Source organism: Astyanax mexicanus, chromosome 2, assembly GCF_023375975.1.
Source record: "Astyanax mexicanus isolate ESR-SI-001 chromosome 2, AstMex3_surface, whole genome shotgun sequence".
NCBI lineage: Eukaryota > Metazoa > Chordata > Actinopteri > Characiformes > Acestrorhamphidae > Astyanax > Astyanax mexicanus.
The window spans coordinates 7,352,105-7,371,261 of record NC_064409.1 but is presented as its reverse complement, the minus strand read 5'-3'; the positions used below and the strand labels follow the sequence as shown (position 1 = coordinate 7,371,261).

At 37.6% G+C, this 19,157-nt stretch overlaps 1 protein-coding gene across 7 annotated transcripts in view; it reads right to left on the bottom strand.

The window, feature by feature from the left end:
* flncb (filamin C, gamma b (actin binding protein 280)) overlaps positions 1-19,157 on the bottom strand; it is a 112,675-nt gene that overhangs the window by 34,586 nt on the left and 58,932 nt on the right. For 5 of the 7 annotated variants that reach the window (XM_049473290.1, XM_049473295.1, XM_049473292.1 and 2 more), the window contains 12 exons: positions 14,740-14,877; positions 12,248-12,374; positions 11,201-11,337; positions 10,714-10,907; positions 8,629-8,742; positions 7,740-7,883; positions 6,774-6,897; positions 5,945-6,105; positions 5,441-5,531; positions 4,959-5,128; positions 1,564-1,681; positions 923-1,185 (listed from right to left, as the gene is read on the bottom strand). In XM_049473290.1, coding sequence (XP_049329247.1) covers positions 923-1,185; positions 1,564-1,681; positions 4,959-5,128; positions 5,441-5,531; positions 5,945-6,105; positions 6,774-6,897; positions 7,740-7,883; positions 8,629-8,742; positions 10,714-10,907; positions 11,201-11,337; positions 12,248-12,374; positions 14,740-14,877 — 1,781 coding nt within the window. The remainder of the gene's footprint in view (positions 1-922; positions 1,186-1,563; positions 1,682-4,958; positions 5,129-5,440; positions 5,532-5,944; positions 6,106-6,773; positions 6,898-7,739; positions 7,884-8,628; positions 8,743-10,713; positions 10,908-11,200; positions 11,338-12,247; positions 12,375-14,739; positions 14,878-19,157) is intronic. The other 2 variants (XM_049473291.1, XM_049473293.1) reach the window with 1 other exon arrangement.

Sequence of the window (19,157 nt, the reverse complement as noted above, 5' to 3'; positions counted from 1 at the left end):
ATTGGATTTATTTCTGGGTATATTCAACGTTTCATATTGAGTTAATTAGGGATGGGCCCTAAAATAATATCACGATATTTAACGGTATTTTTTTTCGCGATAATGATACTCTTGGCGATATGACAAAACAATGAAACTGAAAAAAAAAGAATAATAATACGAATACAACTGAACTGAAAAATTTAAATAAAATTTTATTATTGCATACGATATGATATTGCACATGCCTAACTCAATTTACATTAATTTTATAAGATTTGTAACAGAAGTCAATGATCCAGAATGTCATGATACTAATAATAATAATACACTCCCAATATCTCCATATATCCAGGATTAAAGTAAAATAAATGATACTGGACAGATATAATCTGTGCCATATAACCCACCCCTAATGATCACATCAAGGAACTCCTTTTTTTGCTGTTTTTAGTAAAAGAAAAATTCACAATGTTTTCATTTTCCATTTTATATTAACTAGAGACAAATTCTATCTGTCCAGTATAATTTATTTTACTTTAATCCTGGATATATGGAGATATTTGGAGTGCATTATTATTAGTATCATGACATTCTGGATCATTGACTTCTGTTAGAAATCTGATAAAATTCTTGTATTTTTTTTTTCTCAGTTAGGAGTGTGCCATATCATATATTATAAAATAATTGTAGGAGTTTTTAATGCCAATGCCTAATCCATAAAAAAAGCCTGAACGGGCACCAATCCTAGTAAGTAATATTAGTTGTGGTGAAAATGACGATTTTCCTATTTTTTGTTTATTCTATTCTTCAAACCTAAGATCTTTTTAGGTGTAATACATTTTCAACCACATTACATACTATATATTTATTTTATTTAAACATATTCTGATTCATTCTCAATGGTAATGAATGAGTAAACTATTGCAGTATCGATACTTACCTTAGACGGATCAGGTGGCATGACCCCTTCCACAGTGAACGGGCTTCCTGGCACAGGGTTTCCATCATAATTGATGTCCACTTTGTAGGGCCCCTCCTCTGGGGGGATGTACTTCACAGTGTGCACTTCATTGGCTGTTCCAGACTCAACCTTGCATGGGATTGGTCTTCGAGATGGTGAGGTGATCTTCACATCCACCTTGCCTTGCCCACCTGCTCCACGTGTGTTTATGATGAACTCCTCATCCTTCCCAACATCCACTTCTGCACACACAAACACAGAAGACACAATGTCAGATACTTTCTTTTAAAAATACAGTATAAAACAGTACAGTATATGCAATACAGACCACTTAAAATTATGAGTTTATTTGATTTTACCAAATTGAAAACCTCTGGAATATAATCAAGAGGAAGATGGATGATCACAAGCCATCAAACCAAACTGAACTGCTTGAATTTTTGCACCAGGAGTGCAGGCATATACTTATCCAAAAGCAGTGTGTAAGACAGGTAGAGGACAGCATGCCAAGATGCACGAAAACTGTGATTAAAATTCAGGGTTATTCTACCAAATACCATATATATATATATACAGTAATGAATGATATGAGATGATAGATGAAACTTTTGCAGACTTACTGGTATTGAGTCCTTGGACTTTGATCTTGCTGAGGTCCAGTGGAGGAGCGACATTGATAACGAAGGGACTTTTGGGGATGGCGTCTCCACCATGACAGACAGAAATACTTATGTTTCCCTGGAAAAGACACACAATAAATGACTTTATGAAAGCAAACCATCCAATTTAACCTTAGTAATTTTACACCTGTAGTTGGTTTCTATGGTCTGGATCAGTTGATTGATTTATTTATCTGGAGCGTTTCTCCCTCTGTTCGGTTTGTTTTCACACACTATTTGGTTTGATGTCTAAATGCACCAAAATACGCACCAATAAACCAGGCTGGCACATTGTCTCCTTTGACTGGCCAGAGCTGTTTGGCACGGTAAATATATTCTGAGAAGATTCTGTGTTCCAGTGTGTATATCTGCGCAGTGTGAAGCTGCTTTAACACAGAATGCTGAACCGCTGCGCTTTCAATAGGACGTGCAGTGCAGATAAACATATGGAAAAAATGGTGTCACGCAGCTGTGAATAGTGAACACTGCACAGATTGTGTGTGTAAACAGCATGGAGCAGCAGAGACAGAATTTGTTCATAGCTGTGGTAATTAGTGTTATCTGGCTAATATGTCAGATTAAATGGCACCTTATCAGAAGTTTAGCTCAAATAAAATGAGTATATTTGCTAGTTGGGTCGGATCAAGAACAGATCAAGTTCTCACCACAAGCAAACCAGCAAACTCCGGAGCAGATCCACACCCGAGTGCGATTACTGTTTTTACACCTGCTCAATCGAACTGCACTAAGGCTACAAATAAACCAGAGTCTGGTGCTGGTGCGAAAACTGCCTGAATTTCTAAACAGTATAAAATAATATTATAATAAATATACCAAACTGTGCATATTAAGCACATTTCACTACACTTAAAGAGTAATCTTAAAAAGTGCATTAAACTAGTGCTCAACATTAAAAGTATGCTTTGTATTCATTCTTCATAAACACAATACTCAGTACAATACGCAACATATATGTTATATATATATATATATATCCACTAGGGGTGGGCGATATGGACCTAAAATAATATCACAATATTTCATGGTATTTTTGCGATAACGATACTCTTGACGATATGACAAAACACAATTTTTTTTTTTAAGAGTACACTACTTAACAATACTAATAATTCATTCCATATATCTCCATATATCCAGTGCTACAGGTACATTAATAATCAAGTCAAGTCAAGTCAAGTAGTTTTATTGTCAATACTGCATATGTACAGGACATACAGAGAATTGAAATTACGTTACTCTCCTTCCCAATTTTACAGCAAGTACAGATAATAGATATAATAAAGGAGAATGGGAGACACTATGTGTACAATACAGCAGGGACACAAATAGACATACATGAGACAAAAACAAGGTGCAGTGGTGTGGGGGAGGAATAGATATATAAATATAAGTAAATAAGTAAAAATAGATATATAATTATAATATAAAAGAGTGGGAGACACTATATGTTCAATACAGCAAGACACAATAAACATACGTAAGACAATAGTGCAATATTGATGGTGATTGAGATGGAATGACAGTAAAAATAGTAAATAACAGTAGTGCAAATAAGGTATATGGTATATAGCTTAAGGCTGGTAAAGTGAATGGGTGCGTAAGTCCTTAAAGTTCACAGTTTAATTAAGTGGAATTAAAGTGCGTATTGACAGTGCAAGTATATCAGTAGTGCAGGTGTTGTGTAGTGCAAGTCCGTTTGGAAGGGACCAGTACTTTGTGCATTGTAGTGCAGAGTCTCAGTACTTTATTAGTGGGGGGGTCAGGATGCTGAGTGAGTGTGTGCTGGGGGCAGGATTGGGATGGGGGGTGGACAGATAATACTGGACAGATAAAATCTGTCTCTGGTAGATATATAATGGGAAATGAGAACAGTAATGCTAAAAACAGTAAAAAAGCAGTTCCCTGATGTGATCATTAGGGGTGGGTGATATGGCACCATATTTCAGTGTTTAATAACGTTCACGATATTTAAAAATGTTGGCGATATTATTGCGTACGATATGATATGGCACACCCCTAATATCCACTCGGATTTCCCCTCTCCACCATGGTGATAAAGAAAAGGCTTTAAACCAGAAAGAAATCGCACTCTCCAAACTAAAGCAGCATAACTGTATGGGGTGAGTGGACATGTTTACAGCAGATGTAGCAGAAGTTAAATTTTCCATTCTGACTGCTGACAACCCTACACATACTTAACATCACCCACTAGACCTATAAACCTCCATTAAACTCAGTAGCATGTGCCAATATGGCTTGAAGGTAATCAGGCGTTACTGTGATCTGCTTTACACACATTTGGCGCTCAGTCATACTGAACTGCTGATATTCTTCAGTGGAAACAAACACGCAGCCAAATCAATTACTACAGTGCGTTTGTAGCATGTCCGCTCTCTGTTTGTTTTCATTTGGCTCTCGGGGGAAAAACTGGCTCATTCTGAGACATTAAAGCTACGTGCACATTACAAGCCTCGTTAATCAATTTCGATTTCTTGATCAGATTGAATTTACATTCATAAATGAAACCATATCTGTATGTAGTTTAAACAAATGTTTTTCTGAAAAAACACATATATAATTTAATACCTTTATACATTTTGCCTCTGCAGAGATGCCATGAATGAGATAAGAAGGCCAGAAACTGCTATGCTAATTAATTAATTAATTAATTTAGTGGTTTTATATTATGTGTTTGAATTATTTGGAATATTTATTCTTTTTCTATATTACCATTACAATGTCTGAACATTCTTAAAACAAAACGTTTATTGCAGTCTCAGTTATTTTTATTATTTTACATTATTACTATATCAGTGGCATAACATCTATGGTCCTAAAATGACAATAATATTGCTCATTGCAATTATATTATATTTTTCGAGAGAATATATATTGACATTTAACATAACATCTGTTTAAGGATAAATTTTGCCATGAGCATATACGAAACAATAAGCATACTCCCCATGATATGCAGACTAGTGCAAGAAAAGTTTGAAATTTATTTATTTTTTCATCTAAACTAATTCGTATAGAGTCTAGTTTTGTGTAACTATACATAACTGTGTAGAAGCACTGGCTGCTAATGAACAGACTTTCTATAAAGGTTATAGCTTCAACAACAACAGCAATAAGTGCAAGATTATTGGTAAAACAAAGTGTGAAATCCTAACGCAAATTGGATGTGCAGCTGATCTAGGTCCACATCACATTTAATTAATTTCAGCCTGTTAATGTGAACATACAGTAGCCTAATATCATTGTGCTAAACTAGCTTTACAAGGCAAGTTTATTTAAACTTTTAAAGCACTACAGAAAAAAAACGTTCCTCTTACCTGCTGTATAGCAGTGTAGCGCACAGTGTAGGAGTAGTCATGGTTATCAATGATCTCAAAGTCGCTGACGGCCTCTCCTTTAAGAGCTCCTGTAAAGTGCACCTCAGGCGTGGCCTTGCCCGCTCCTTTAGTGTAGACTGTGAAGTGGGTCGGCTTGCCCACTTCCACACCTGTGGACCATTAACATGTCATATTTATGTCGTCTCTGTGATGGGAAGTTCAGCAGCTAAACTTTTTTGCTCTGGATTTGATGAGGTTTTAGTTAGTTGCATTGTAAGTGAAGCAAAAGACGTTCAAAGATCAGGATAAGACGCCTGTTTTACAAATTTGACTGTTCAAATGTGGCTTGAATCTGATTTGCAAATATCTAAATTTAATCTGGGCACATTCAGATTTAGATGCCAAAAATCTGATTTGGGCTGGCAGTCTTATCATAGCCTAAGACACTATGTTCCCTTTTTCTCAGAAACACTGTATCTTACCGGTCTTGCAGAGTCCAGGACCCTCGGCTTTCACTTTATTAGCATCATGGGAGGGGTCCACTTTAATGCGGAAGGGACTGATAGGGATTTCCTAAATAAAAAAGAGGACAAATTACAACTGTGTCTATAACAAAGTGTATAATAATATTTATTACACCACAGTTAGTTCAGACCCTGCAATTTGATTGGCTGAGAGGTGTTTTATGAGTGACATTATCAGCCGGTAATGCACTGTAACCGAAGCTCTCCATGTATTACTCTACCACATACAGTACAGGTTACCTAGCAACAATGCAGCGCTTACAAGCCAAACAGCGCAGCTACAAACAGAGCAGCAATGGAACTATTTTAATTGGCGGAGTGTTTATAACAAAACAGATCGTATTTTTTTCATCCTCTTTATCTCAAATAATGTAACTATGGTGCCAATATTTTTTACGATATAGCACTTCTTCTCATGTATTATTGCTTAAATCTAGTACTCATACATACAAACGAACTGACCTGGTCAGCAAACAGCACCATGATAGTGTACCGTCCAGCTCCTGGGGGAGTGTATTTAACAGTGAAAGTGTCGTTGTCGTTTTTGATAATGTCAAAGTCAATGTCGGCCTCTGCAGGGCCTACGACTCCGGGAGCACACTTGATTCCAATGCTGACATCTCCTATAGGACAAAAGAACAAAGGATAGGTCCGTTAGATGATGCACTGTAACTGTAATTGTCTTCAGCTTTTCTTCCTGGACAGCTGCATTCCAGCAGAATTCAACTTTTAACATTCCAAATCTGACACGCCTCATTTCAAGAATCACAAACTTCTGCAAGCAGTGATTAGTTGGATCAGATGGGATGGAATTGGGTTGGATCCAAAGTCAGTGGGAAGTTATGTTTAAATGTTCGTGGACACTCCTTCTGATACTACTTCTGATACTCCTTCTGTTGCATCTATTCCTGACACATGTGCAAATACACACACAGCTTATTGAGAAGTACTGCCAACATAATGAGATTCTCTAGAGCAGATGATTATGAACCTGTTGGTGCCACGTGTGCAATAGAGGAGGATAAACTCCAATCACTGAGCTGTTGAACAGTGGAAATGAGTTCTCTGTGATGGTGTTGTTCCATCTAATGCATTAGGGATGCGTTGGGGAGTTGGGGAAGAGGTCCACTTGTGATCATCCAATATTCTGTTGTCACTAACTCTCCTATAGCTGAATGCAAAAGCAGGATAAACTCTTTTATAACACAGTTAATATCAGTGATTGAACAGGTGACCCAGTACCTCTGCCCATGCAGTGTAGTAGAATCTGTATTAAGACATGTAGACTGACCTTGTCCAGCCTCGCTGCAGTCGACTGTAAAGTAGGTGGGTTCATTGGCTTTTAAGCCAGACTTCTCTACTCCCGGCCCATAAACCTTTACATTCTCAGGGTGGCTGCCCTCTCCAATAGTCACCTAGATAAGGGTCAAGAGTCAAGAGTTCATTCATTAAGGAGCATGAGACATCGACAAAGACAAGACATTGCAGTAATTAAAAAACAAAGGAGTAAATGCAGTGGATGCAGAATTTTGTTCATATACAGTACATTATTCTACAAAATGTTGGACACAAGCTATGAAGTTATTTAGTCTCCCTTATAAATTCTCTGGCTTTTATTTCATTCAAGTTTCATTCAAGAACTGTAATTCTTTAAAAAAAAAAAGTCTATCAAAGTCAAACGAGCACTGGATGTTAATCTACACAGATTTCTCTCCTGAAAACTGTTTATTATACCAGAAGTGCTAGACAGCACTAGAGACTGATGAGCCCTGATGAGTGTTTCAGTAAGCCAGGGTGCTATTAGCTAGTGGTTCATCCCATGTAGCTTGTTTTAACACGGTAAACACACAGACTACAGTCTGATATACTTGCCTCTGAGGGCAAAACAGCTAATGCTGCGGTTAGCAACTAATGCTAATACTGCTCCAGCCTTGGTGCTGGAGAAACTTCAATGAAACTCCTTTATAACACTGTACTTCAGTGGAGTGGCTTTACTGCTCCTTACAAACTGACTGGTAAAATTCATACATAAGGCGCACTGGATGATAAGGTGCACTGTCTATTTTTGGAAAAAAAAAAAAAATTAAGTGTGCCTTATAGTCCTGTTTAGAAACAGAGCTTTAACAGGAAGTTCCAGATTTTGGATATTCTCAATATAGTGTGGACAGGACAACATGGTGTGCCATGGTGCTCACACTAGTGTTAATCATAATGAACACCTAGGGGTTGTAATTTTGGTACACAAGCGATTTCTTACCCTGAATGGGCTGTTAGGGACATTGACTTCTCCCCAGGTGATGATGATGGTGTGTTTGATGGGCTTTGTGGGGATGTAGACACAGAAGAAGGTGCTGTCGCCATTATCAGTGATCTGGATGTCAATGGGGTATCCTTCCGAGTCCTACAGTCAAAAATAAATTTACATTTTAAACCATTATAATACAGAATTTCAGTGCTAAATGCAAAGTTATTTTTATACATTGAATAGGAAAAGGACAGCCCTGTTTGAGAAAATGTGAAATTCATATCAAAAATGTATTAATTTGTAAAATATTTAAAAAATATAATTTCATGTACTAATTATATTTAATTTAGGGTTAATCTTGGCTAGTAGAACCTTTCACAAGCTTATTAATGCAAAACTATATATAAGGGTATGTATATGGAGGTAATATTCATCTTATTTGCTCTCATTCTCTAAAATCTTATTGATATACACAGAATGAAGCAATATTACCAAAAATAACAATAAAAAAAAACAATACTTAAAGAACGACTACTATTGCAAATTATTTTTAAAACATTTTGTTACACTGTTAACAGCTATTTACACCACTGCCCCCTTTGCTTTTTTTGAAGTAGGTACCTTGTCACAACTTTCTATACAGTCATGTTTATTGCTGTCAGAAGCTTTTGACTCTGAACAGCCATCTAGTGGATGTATATGGATGTTGTATGCGCCAACAAAAATGACATAAAATTACAGTATGTGGGCATTGAATGAATTTTTCTATTTAAAGGGAGAATAAATGAGCCTTTACCATTAAAGCTTAAAGGCTTTAGCAACATCGCAGTCGAGACAACCATGAATTAAAGGCAGCAAAACCACCTTTAATTCAAATGTGATATGGAATAAGGACCAGTACCTGGGCATAGATCTTCAGCTGGCCTCTTCCTGCTCCTCTGGCGTCTATAGTGAACTCTGCTGGTTTGTTCACGATGCAGCCAGTGGGTTCCAAACCGGGACCATAACATTTCACCTGCAACAATATAGAACAATAATCAGTCAATCAACAGTCAATAAACAGATCAGCAGCTATTAGAAATCAATTAATCTGGGTATCTTTTATAAATGTACTGTGTTTTTCATTAGTTCAGTTCAGTACAGTGTTTTAATGGCATTCACTCCTGAAGGATTATGCTAGGATGAACGTCGCCTCGCTTTGCCAAACAAACATTCACACAAAGCAATCCAGACTGTTCTCATACAGAGTTCCCAAACGGTGGAACAAACTACCTTCCACTACCAGATCAGGAGAATCTCTCACTATCTTTAATAAACTCCTGAAGACAGAGCTCTACAAAGAGCACTTACTCTCCTAACACCTCTAACTAACTATCTTCTACTACCAGATCAGGAGAATCTCTCACTATCTTTAATAAACTCCTGAAGACAGAGCTCTTCAAAGAGCACTTACTCTCCTAACACCTCTAACTAACTATCTTCTACTACCAGATCAGGAGAATCTCTCACTATCTTTAATAAACTCCTGAAGACAGAGCTCTTCAAAGAGCACTTACTCTCCTAACACCTCTAACTAACTACCTTCTACTACCAGATCAGGAGAATCTCACACTATCTTTAATAAACTCCTGAAGACAGAGCTCTTCAAAGAGCACTTACTCTCCTAACACCTCTAACTAACTACCTTCTACTACCAGATCAGGAGAATCTCACACTATCTTTAATAAACTCCTGAAGACAGAGCTCTTCAAAGAGCACTTACTCTCCTAACACCTCTAACTAACTACCTTCTACTACCAGATCAGGAGAATCTCACACTATCTTTAATAAACTCCTGAAGACAGAGCTCTTCAAAGAGCACTTACTCTCCTAACACCTCTAACTAACTACCTTCTACTACCAGATCAGGAGAATCTCTCACTATCTTTAATAAACTCCTGAAGACAGAGCTCTTCAAAGAGCACTTACTCTCCTAACACCTCTAACTAACTACCTTCTACTACCAGATCAGGAGAATCTCTCACTATCTTTAATAAACTCCTGAAGACAGAGCTCTTCAAAGAGCACTTACTCTTCTAATACCTCTTTTACCTTAAACTTCTATTACCTTGTACTATTGTAAGTCGCTTTGGACAAAAGCGTCTCCCAAATGTTATGTAATATAATGTAATGAATGTAACAAGCAACACTATTGCCAAAGCATAAAACAGAACACATAAAAATGTACATATATATATATTGTGGTAGGCCCCTGGGGTTAGGGGTGTGACCACTGTGACCCGGAAGGAGGAAGCACACAGAGAACACAGACACGGGGAGTAAATGAACTCAAATCGTACCTTTATTTAGTATCAAATGCCCTCCACCACACCCAAAAACAACTTAAAGAAACATAATGCTAGCCCAGTGGGGCTCTATAGTTCAGTAGTTTCTTTAGTTTCTTTTGTTTTAGCATCCGCGCAGCCTCAGCCCTCAGCCCTCAGCTCAAAGTCTCCCCAAATGAGGGCTGAGGCTGAGTATATATGCCTGTCCCAACTGGCGGCTCAATCAGCCCTCATGCGGGCCAGCTGAGACAGGCATGGCTTTGCGCTCTGGCGTGGGGCGGACCCACAACTCCCCCGCCTCCTCACGCCACAATATATAGTATATATATATATATATATATATATATATATATATATATATATATATATATATATATTAATAATAATAATTAATTAAAAGAAAGATGACATACATACAATTACAACAACAGAACTTATTATTATTTACAGGATTAACAGTTATAATTATTATTAATGATAATTTAAAATAAAAGGAAATAAGAGTGTGGATACTTTATAATATCTTTATAAATATCTATACTTTATAATAAGTAATAAATCAGTAATATTAGAAATTAGTTATTAAATAATAATTGACATTAATTTGGATTATTATCACTGTTAATGAAATTGATGGTCAACCCAAAAGGGGAGGGGCTGACCTTCTCAGGGAAGACGTCATTGGCGGCAGGGAGGATGTGGGCCATGAAGGGACTATCTTTAATATCCTCGTCATCACAGATCACGTGGACGGCGTAGTCGCCAGGCTCCGTGGGCCAGTAGAGAACATCACAGGACCCATCACCCTTATCATCACACTCGATCTTAGCCTGTGACGGGCCTTCGATGGAGAATCCTGCACAAACAAACACACATTCTAAGATTTACTTCACTCTCACAGAAAATCGGAGATTCCTTGCACCCAATAAAAATGCTCCTAGACGTATTTCTCAGGGAGCTGGAAAAAACCCTGGGAGAAACTCATACCGCTTGCTAATGTCAGAGGAGAGAGGCTTGAGTTTATAGGCTTTCCTGCCTGCGCTCTGCCACACTCACACCCCATAAACACTAAGTCCCAGGCTCCGGGTCCCAGGCTGGGCTGGGTGCGTGGAAAAAGGCAAAGAAAACAGCAAAAAAAAGTGGACTTACCCAGAGTTCCAACTTCTGTGCCGATGGCCTCCACCACAAAGTCAGCTGACTTGCCCACCATTCCCGTCTCAAGGCCAGGACCCCACGCTCTCACCTTCTGGGGGCCAGCATCCTCACTGACCACCACTTCGAAGGGGCTATACACAAACACATATACACACAATGAGGAGAGTATAAGGGTGTACTCACAGTAGGAAATCCGTGCCATGCCCGGGCAGGGTTCGAAGTGATCACACTAGTCAATCGTGCCGTGCTTTGGGAGATAACTGTGCCCGGGCACAGCACTGATTGCTGAGTGTGATGTCAGTGATGCGGCGTTCCTGTACATAAACATGGTGGTGTGGTGCCGAATTCAGCACTGCCAATAACCATGATTTGGCATGTATTTTGGTAAATATCTTCACTTTTATCAAAAAGACACACTCCCCAAGAAAGGGTGCTTTGCATGGCGGGGGCATTGAATTCGAAACAACACCAACAAGCAGCCACTGAGCAGTGAGTAATGACGTAAGCATGTTTGGACACAGATTGTTTAAACACAGTGTGAGTGCAGGCCAGCGGGGCAGTCGGGAACCGTGTCTAGTGTGAGTACACCCTACAGAGTTGCCAGGTTAATGGTTTATCCCCCAAATTGGGCTTGTTTGAAAGTCCAGTCATGGGTGAAAATTCAGGGGTTTTTGGGCTACATTTAAAAATTACCAGGGCTGCCAAAAAACAAACAAAATGAAGTGGGTGTTGCCTTGGTTGTTACGTCAAGACGGCGGGCAAACGTGTACAAGTCTACACTGAAATAGATCTTCCAAGATTGATTACAACATAACAAACATAAGAAAGGACAGTGTGAAAAGGATAGAGAGAGAGAGAGAGAGAGAGAGAGAGAGAGAGAGACGTGTAACCATTTTCTAGCTATTTTCTAGTTTTTTTTCTATTCTGTGTTTTCATCTGATGTTCCCGCCCTTGCACATGCATTCTACCTTGCTTCAACTTCTCAAAATGTTCTGGTAGGCTGTGTAATAGATAGGTTGTGTAATGTTTGGGGAAGCTCACCTGCGTGGAATGGCATGGCCACCCCAGGTGATGATCACAGTGTATTTCCCAGTAAAAATGGGGTAGTAGTCACATTCATATACTCCATCTCCCAAATCATGCACCTTCACGGGCTCATCTCCGCCTTCTGAACACAAACACACAAACCAACAACACACAGTGAAAGAGAGATGACGGAATTGTCCATTTTGTTGCTGCCATAATAAAAGTTTAAGTTTATTATGATTTTAACTTTTTAACAAGTAATGATAAATGGTCCAATGAAAAATAATACATTAACATACGTTGACGTTTTTTTTTTTTCCTATTAAATAAGTATAAGTCATAAGATTTCACATTTGATTCAATACAATACAGTTGGCATTTACCAGGGTTTATACACTTTTTAACCAATACATTTCCATGATTTTTTTCATTACTTTTTCATGCCTTTAAGGCATGTCTTCAAATTTTCAGGACTAAATATGATTAAAACCATGCAGACATGGACAATAAAACCAAAAATCAACTAACACTATAATTAAAATTAATTATAGTAGGCCTAAAATGAATCTGACACCCAATTATTAATAACTTTGAGCTGACGTTTTTTTTTGTTTGTTTGTTTGTTTGTTTTTTTAGCTGAAAAAAGAATTTCTCCATTGATAAATAAAAGCACAAAGATTTGTAAACCAAATTTTAATGACTTTTCCAAAGCTTTCTGGGTATTTTTATGTTTTAATTCACTGCACTTATATCTTGATAAGATTTGCAGATCACATGCATTGAGCTTCCCAAATGGTTAGGAAAGGGATTATTAGAGCCTGCATAAATCTCACATCGGTCCTATCTAGGGCCTACATGCCTACATGCCTACATGCAATGTACAACAGTTTTGGGTTCTCACAGACCCTGGTAGACGTCTAGATGTGAGGCCTACATGGTGTCCCCAACTGGCTTTAGCATACTGGACCAACATTGACATGTTGTCTAAGAGTTTTGGTTGTATTGGGAGGGGTTTTTGCTTGTTGAATGCATCTAAAAACCACAGATGTGTTCCGTTTGCCGCAACATCTGGCTCAAATGCATCTCAGACCACCAACTAAAGTGGTCTGAATGATTGGATTTCAATCAGTTTTAAATGTGTCTTGGATTTTTATGTGGCTTGGCCTCATCCAAATATAATCTTAATACTCAAGAAGCATGAAGTAAACAGGTAACCTGAGCATGAGCTTTGAGCAGGGAGAAGACCCAAGAGGGTTACAAAATACAAGGCCAGGCTTTTCTATGAGGCTCCTGTGAGATGCTGTGACAGGCTTCCCTTTTTCACAGGCCCACTATAAAAGGAAAATTAGTGTATTTTATTCTGAGGCAAAATAACAGGGCTCTAAATAAGCTACTAAAACTGCATTTTACAAGTGTTTTCCTTTATTTACTAATTATGCAAACTTGAAAGACAGATGCATTCTACTGCTCCGTTTATATAAAACTCATGCACACAGCTGATTTTATGTATATACTTAAAAGCGATTTAATATAAATAAATCAGATGAAAAGTTCCTTTATAAAACCAAATGTAGCTCCACCCTCAAAATAAACAATCCTCAAAAATCACAACCCTATACTGAATATGAAATAAAGTTTTAAAAAGTTGTTATAAAATAGATATAAAAATATATGAGTCCAGTTACTTGGGTCCATGTACAGACTAATGTTGATCATTGCCATTGGTGTTCAAAAAGGATCAAGAAGAATTAGATTACAAGAAGTGCTAATAAGATTAATCACAACAAACTTCGTTGATTAACTGCAATTAATTAAACTTGTTCTTCTTAAGGCACTTAAAAAGTTTTATAGTGGATATTTAAATGTAAATAAAAGAATGGATGTTAGAAGTGTAAAATACAATTATATATATATATATATATATATATATATATATATATATATATATTAGTGATGTCAATTTAAATGCTTGTATATACTTTAAGGGACATTTAAGGAAAGATAAAATCAACATAGGCCCTGAAATAAAGGATGCATGATAAATTGGATAGAGGAAACCTTTTTTTTATTATTGTAATTATTTTTACTTTTTTTTATTGTAAACATCTCAGCTTGGATGAAAGGATTTCTGGATTAGAACTTAATTTGCTGAGTATAAAAATCTCAGGAAGTGTTTGGTATTGCATGCCTGCATGCCACAGTGGGGGGATGACCATTTAAATGGTCTGGGGAAATATGTAATGGTCAGTATTCTGTATTGTGTACACTGTCCCTTTAAGAGACTGTTACGCTAAGTGAGCGGTCACTATCCTGAAAATATAATAATAAATGAGCTTTATTGCTTTAGTGCTGCATTAGCTCATCTATAAACTAATAAATAAGTATGTGGAAAAGATCTATAAAAATCTGTCTATTATAATACTTGTAGCAAATCGAAAGGGCTTCACAGTAAGAAAGTACTGTTTTCCTTTGTTTATAAGAACTCAGCAGTTTCAGAATGTACTTACTCGGGCCTTTGATGAGAACTCTCAGGTCTCCACTGCCAGCTCCTCTGGTGTACACTTTAAAATCCGCCACCTCCTTCACCCGCACACCTTTAGGCTGCAGACCTCGCCCGATGGCCCGGCACGCGTTCGGATTACTCGCTGACGAGCAGGAAGAAGAGTTAGACTTCAACACACACAACTCACACACATATAGGCACACTGACACACACTTAACATACAGTACAATACACACAGCCGGAGGATTCGGAGTTAGTCCTGATATACATACTGTTACATATAGAAGAGTTACGCACGAGCTGCATGTTAACAGAGTTACAGTTAAGAGTAAGAATTTGAATAAGAAGAAAAACAAGTGGAAAAGATCACCAAATGACCCTGAGGGCTTGTTTTACCTGCTCTTTTTTTCATACATATAATTTTACAAAAAAAAAAATAACTTAAACATTACAGAAAACTGTAATTACCTCAGATGATTCAGTAAATTTGTATGAAATAAAAGTTTATGGCATTTTATGATGGTTGGTTAGGGTGTTCCCTAATGAGTCAAACTTTGTAAAACTGTGACAAAGTGTATACTCATCCTCCCCAAGGTACCTTCCCCTATGTGTTAATGTTAATGTCCATTACTTAATTATTTAATTGGTTAATTTAACCCACTGTAATAGGTAGAAGCAACTGTTTTTAAATTGTGAATTAAGTTAATTTGTTACAACAATAATTAAACAACAAATCTGTACACAAAAAAAATAAAAGTTCAAATGATTTGGGATTTTAAAGTTATTAAAATGATTTAAAAATTCTATTTTTTCCAAACATTTTCAAACATGAGTTTATTTAAATTATGGATCTGAGTTACACAAAAATTAACTGGAAGTTGTACTGTGTCAAATAATAATTGATCAATGGGCCAATTGAATCATTCCAAAATTACCTCTATAAAAGGTTAACCCTTTAGCATGCCTTGGCCCATATATGTACTACAGGTGTAGGTGATACAAAACCCTTTTTTCTGCAGTAAAATAATGGATTCTGAAAATTTGAAGGATTTAAAATCTCCTACAGGACACTTGGAGAAGCTGCCTGTTTTCTCTCTAATTTACATAATAATTTAAGATCTGCATGTTTGAAAATAGACATAAAAACTAGACAAACACAACGAAAGGACACAAACTATTTGATTTGTATCCAGAAAAATATTAATTTTAAAATAAAGTTCAGGAAAGAGTCAATTTTATGATTTTATTATATTTTGAGATTTTCAGATTTACTTAAATATATATTTTTTAAATTTTCTATTATATTTACAATTATGAGTATCAGTAATGTTCTTTATCAAACATGAAAACTTTTTATGTAATGCATAAATATAAATATTTAAGATTTAGTGGTGTAATGTCATGCAAACAATTGACAAAATTGTTCCTTCCTCTGTAAAGTTGCACATTTTAAAAATACAATGTTTTTGCATGACAGTGATGATAAATTAGGTTGAAATTCTTAAGAAAATAAATAAAAAAATTGACTCAGATGAAAAGCATATTCTGACTTGCTGGAACATTCCGCAGTGCTAAAGACGGATCATCAAAGGGAAAACTGTTCGCAAATAGGTCAGTCTTTCCAAGAAGATTAGTCATTAGCCGCAGTCAGTAGGTTGTAATGTCACTGAATCAGAACAAAATGGACTCGTTTCAAATCTGCAGCTTTCTTGTTGGATTCTCGACTTAGCAGTTACGAGTTTCCTAATGAGCTCCTGCAGAGCAATAAAAGAACAGTTCAGCCTCGTCACATCAAACGGAATCAAACTGAGAAACTGCTAAAGTCAAGCTGTCATCTCTCTCTCACCTACCAATACATTTCACAATAACACAGAGAGGAACACAAAGAGAGATAAGACTGGAGAAAAGAAGGCTGATTTGCTGGTAAGAACATTAGTATTAGTATTATGCTGTTAATTCAATAAGTGGCGAATGAGGCCCAATCCCATTTTACCCTTTTACCCCACCACTTACCCCTACCCCTATCTGTTTTGTGTGCACAGCAATGAGTAGGGCTGTCTCAATGATTTGTGTTAGGATGTAGGGATAGGTTAGAGGAAGGGATAGGGCTTGTTAGCCCTTCAAACTAAGATTTTTTTGGATGCACACCTCAAACCGAGGGGTATGAGAATCACTGGTAAGATGGCGAAACAAGCGACCAAAGAAACCCACAATTGGGAAAAACAAGTATTTTCCTTGTTAAAAGTGACGTAGTTCTGTAGTACTAGTAGTTTGTCTCAGTAGCTAGCTAGCAAGCAGCTAACTTTCCCATTCCACCTTAAACATCGACGGGTCCTCTGTGGAGATTGTTAAGAGCGTCTCTCTCCCCTCCATCACGGACATTTACACCACCCGCAGCATCCGCAAAGCAACCAGCATTGTGAATGACCCCACCCATCCCTCACACGAACTGTTCTCCCTCCTGCCTTCGGGAAGAAGGTACCGCAGCATCCGGTCCAGCACGACCAGATTCTGCAACAGCTTCTACCCCCAAGCCATCAGACTCCTCAACTGCAGAGACTGAACTGATGTTTTTTCTGTACATGCACACACACTCTTACCCCACTTACCCCAGAAAATGGAAAGCACTAAAAAACCCTACTACCTCACTGGACTCTATTGCACACTGTGTAATAGAGGTAATTACTACCTCACTGGTCTTTTTTGCACACTGCATAATTTGCACACTGTCTTGTTATTTATTCTTCTTTGTCTGTATTGTGTTGTATTGTCTGTCTGCACTTTTGTACTGTTGCACTATTGTTCTGTCTACACTGTGTTTATGTGCACCATGGTCCCTGCAGGAACGTTGTTTCGTTTCACTGTGTACTCTGTATATAGCTGAAATGACAATAAAAACCACTTTGACTTGACTTTGACTAAAGCAGCACTAGGTAGGATTTCCTTGATTTTTTTTAAACTTTTTAAAGAAGTAAAATCACAGCTTGAAACTCACTGCAGTGCTGCATTGAGGTGTAATAGGAGGAATAGCGGTGCTCTCGTGTCTGTGACGGAGCTCCTCTGAGCTCAAACCAGACTCTGTAAGTTTTCCGAGGCGGCCGCGACCAACTCTCGCGAAAACTGCGACCTGCTTTCCTACCTTTAGTTCTAACAGTTCTACAAGGACTACTGGTTCATTCTTTACAAACTAACATACAAACACTCTGGCAGAAGCTGGAAAAAGACCGAATATGTCTGTGAAAGCCAGAAAACAAGAAAGAGAAACTAATCTGCCTGAAACATTTATTACACTCTACAACTGTAGGGAGAGCCAACGAGCACAAAATCTCAATCCTACCTAGTGGAGCTTTAAATGGTGCAACAGATGGCTGCAGCATTTAAGGCGGAACGTAATAATTTAATAAAATAAAATAAAATAAAAGCTAATCAAAGGTAAATTCAGCTCCCCATCACAGAGGACTGGACAGACATGGACAATAATACTGTAGTTAATTTCTGCACCATCTCCCCTCCCTTTCTGAAGACATGATAAACCCTTAACCAGTTAACCAGCAGCAGCTAGCTGAGTGACTGAACTTCAGTGCTCCGGATGACGTATCGTTTATAGGGTTGTCCCAATTCTTAGTGGAAGGATTTTATCCCTTACCCTCAAAAAGAAGGGGTAGGGGTAAGTTGTAGGGCCAAGGGGTGAAATGGGATTGAGCCTTATTGTCTCTGTTTTTAAAGATCATTCACATGTTAGATCAATCAGAACATCCATGTTCTCTGTTAGTCAGCAGCCATATTGGTTTCAGGATCAGAATGATATCCTGAGAGGCAAGGAGAAGCAACGATGACAATAATGATGATGATGATGATGATGATGATGATGATGATGAATGTGATCATGACAGTCATGCCGCTTTATGATGAGAACATACTGTATTTAAATATGTAACAAATCTAGACGGTCACTTTGACAAGAGCCCATTGGTACCAAGAGCTTTAAACATCTTTATTACATTTTGGGAAACCATGTAAAGCTTTATCAAGAGCACTTTGTGGGTTTGTAGATCACTGTTGCCAATCTATTGCTGCACAATTTCCTCTACCTGCACAAGACATGCCAAATGTCATGGGACAGGGAAATAGTATTGTGCCCCATGACTTTTAAGCATTTCCCCTGGCTTCTAAAAAATGCTGTACTGACTGGACAAATGCGTAATATATATATATATATATATATATATATATACTGAATGTGAATGCCATTTCTACAAGAGTTATCTGTCTGATGGATGGACAATTCTAGCCACCGGTCATGGTAATTAACACACACTGTGCTGTCCACTGTGGGTGGTTATGCTTTGTATTAAGTAACAGTACACATAACTCACTCATGTTGCTGAGCGCACTGGCTAGCATTCAAGTTATTATTGTATA